This window comes from Condylura cristata, unplaced genomic scaffold, assembly GCF_000260355.1.
Source record: "Condylura cristata isolate star-nosed mole 26May11 unplaced genomic scaffold, ConCri1.0 scaffold00375, whole genome shotgun sequence".
NCBI classification, from domain to species: domain Eukaryota; kingdom Metazoa; phylum Chordata; class Mammalia; order Eulipotyphla; family Talpidae; genus Condylura; species Condylura cristata.
In genome coordinates, this window is record NW_004567476.1 from 5,988 (window position 1) to 6,564 (window position 577).

Below are 577 nucleotides of genomic sequence, written 5' to 3' on the forward strand. Positions count from 1 at the left end.
CTTAATCATAATATTACTTCAGCTTTATATACTCAAGCTTCCATTGATGCTAAACTAGAGTCAAAAGTCAATATTCTTGAGGAAGTTGTTTTAGCCTTGGGTCAAGATTTGCAAAACATTAAGGCCACCTTGCATAGCAGGTGCCATGGAGGATTTTCTTCTATTTGTGTGACACCTCTTCCTTATAATACATCAGAACCATGGGATAAAATTAAGGCTCATTTACAGGGTTTATGGAAGGATACTGATATCACCCATGACCTTGATAAGTTACAAAAAGACATAGCTTCGCTCAGCCATGCTCATTTAGCTACACCATCGCTGGCACAATTTACTACACAGCTCAGAGATAATATTCGCCCGCTCAATCCTCTGGACTGGACTCAGTATCTGATATATTGGGTTCTTCTGGCATGCATCATTTGCTGCACTGTTCTTGTTTTTCCTTGCCTTTTCAGGTGCCTTGCTCGCTCAGTTTCTGCCTTGGAATTAAAAGTATTCGAGGCTCGTCTCAAAAACAAAAAAGGGGGACCTGCAGCGCCCACCGCGGTCGCAGTGTGAGCAGCAATGCCTGTGA

At 42.5% G+C, this 577-nt stretch overlaps 1 protein-coding gene across 1 annotated transcript in view; it reads left to right on the plus strand.

Moving 5' to 3' along the window:
* LOC105854690 (endogenous retrovirus group K member 5 Gag polyprotein-like) overlaps nucleotides 1-557 on the plus strand; it is a gene marked incomplete at its 3' end in the record, with an annotated part of 6,434 nt that extends 5,877 nt beyond the window's left edge. Inside the window, exon 3 of the mRNA XM_012734988.1 lies at nucleotides 459-557. Coding sequence (XP_012590442.1) covers nucleotides 459-557 — 99 coding nt within the window. The remainder of the gene's footprint in view (nucleotides 1-458) is intronic.
* Between the last annotated feature and the right edge of the window lie 20 nt (nucleotides 558-577).